Below are 1,698 nucleotides of genomic sequence, written 5' to 3'. Positions count from 1 at the left end.
GGGGAAGAAAAAGAAATCAACAACACACATAAAAGCACAGAAGTTATTCTTATTAATAAAATATAAAGTCAATGTAATCAAAACATTTAAATGTCCTGTCATTCTTATAAAACTAAAAACACAACTGATATTAAAAAACTTCAATAAAAAGAATTAAATTTTTTTTTTAAAGGTCAAAATGGAATTAAAAGATTTTATCATGCTCAATGACTATCATTATGTAGCACAGATATAAGTGCAGCTTTTATTTATGAAAGAAGAGTTCCAAACTTTTTGAGTTTCATTTTTTACCTGTGCTGTGAGGCACTTCTGCTGGTGTATTTGCTGGGGCGTGTGCACCGGGAGGAATCTGTATTCCAGTATAGTTGCTTGAAGACATGTTGCTGGGGTCATAAGTTGAAGATGATGGCTGAGGTGGCTGAGTGGGCAGGGAGGTGGCTCCAACATCTTCATTTTCTTCAACATCTATTATAGAAAATATGGGCAATGTTAAACTAGGTATTTTGAAATAAAAATGCTGAATATTCTTATTTTGCTATACAGGCATGGCAGAACTTTAAATGCAATTTTATTTAATGTTGTTGATAAGCAGGCTCTATCTTTAAAAATAATGGTTTTAAATATTTTCTAAAAGTTATGCCTGGCAATATGATTATCACTTCTTTTAATTCTAATTCCAATTCTATAAAATCTTTGCATATAGTGTATTTTTTTCTGAAAATAAACTTCCTTTTAACCCACTCTTTAAAGAGAAAAAAGTGACATTTTTGGCAAAACATGTCACATTTATGCTACCCAATAAGAACTCTATTTTCTTTCAGCTGCCCTATTAAATGACTGTGTGTTTGTTGTCCAAATTATTAAGTTAATCAACAAAAACAAAGGAATAAAATTTCATATTCAGCTATCTATAATGAAAGGAGTAATAAGAGACTTGTGTTGATAAGTCTTAATATGTAGACTTCAAAATATACTATCATTAGCTAAATTTGAAAACTACTTTGAGAAAATTAAATTTTAATAGTATATTTAAAATGACAATCACTTTGGAGAATCTTAGTAATTTAAAATAAAATAAATATAAACTAGAACTACAGATCTCTGAAACAGATTTGTTTCCTATTAATTTTAAAATATTTTTTGTCTCATTATAAACATACTAGAGGCCTGGTGCACAAAATTCGTGCATGGGGGAATTGGGGGGTCCCTCAACCCGGCCAGCACCCTCTCCAGTTGGGGAATGTCCAACTGCCGGGGGGATCGGGCCTAAACCAGAAGTCACACATCCCTCTCACAATCTGGGACCACTGGCTTCCTAACTGCTTGCCTGCCTGCCTGCCCCTAACCGCCTCTGCCTGCCGGCCTGATGCCCCTAACTGCTCTCCTCTGCGGGCCTGATCGCCCCCAACTGCTCTCCCCTGTCGGCCTGATCGCCCCTAACCGCCTCTGCCTCACCACCCCCCCACCATGGCTTTGTCTGGAAGGACGTTCAGAAGATGTCTGGTCTAATTAGCATATTAACCTTTTATTAGTATAGATAGGATCACTGCAAATGTAATTAGTTAGGTTAAGATGAGGTCATGTTGAAATAGGGAGGGCTCTTAACCCAATATGGCTGGTATCCTTAGAAGAGAAGACACAGAGTTAGAGACACAGGAAGGAGGTCATATGAGGGAAAAGGGGGAGATTGGCAGGAGG

At 36.6% G+C, this 1,698-nt stretch overlaps 1 protein-coding gene across 3 annotated transcripts in view; it reads right to left on the bottom strand.

Moving 5' to 3' along the window:
* VTA1 (vesicle (multivesicular body) trafficking 1) overlaps window positions 1-1,698 on the bottom strand; it is a 47,738-nt gene that overhangs the window by 16,661 nt on the left and 29,379 nt on the right. For all 3 annotated transcript variants that reach the window (XM_006755375.2, XM_015558505.1, XM_015558506.1), the window contains exon 6: window positions 292-465. In XM_006755375.2, the coding sequence (XP_006755438.1) occupies window positions 292-465 (174 nt within the window). The remainder of the gene's footprint in view (window positions 1-291; window positions 466-1,698) is intronic.

This window comes from Myotis davidii, unplaced genomic scaffold (assembly GCF_000327345.1).
Source record: "Myotis davidii unplaced genomic scaffold, ASM32734v1 scaffold292, whole genome shotgun sequence".
NCBI classification, from domain to species: Eukaryota; Metazoa; Chordata; class Mammalia; order Chiroptera; family Vespertilionidae; genus Myotis; species Myotis davidii.
The sequence above is the reverse complement of the archived record's forward strand: the minus strand, read 5'-3'. Positions and strand labels throughout refer to the sequence as shown.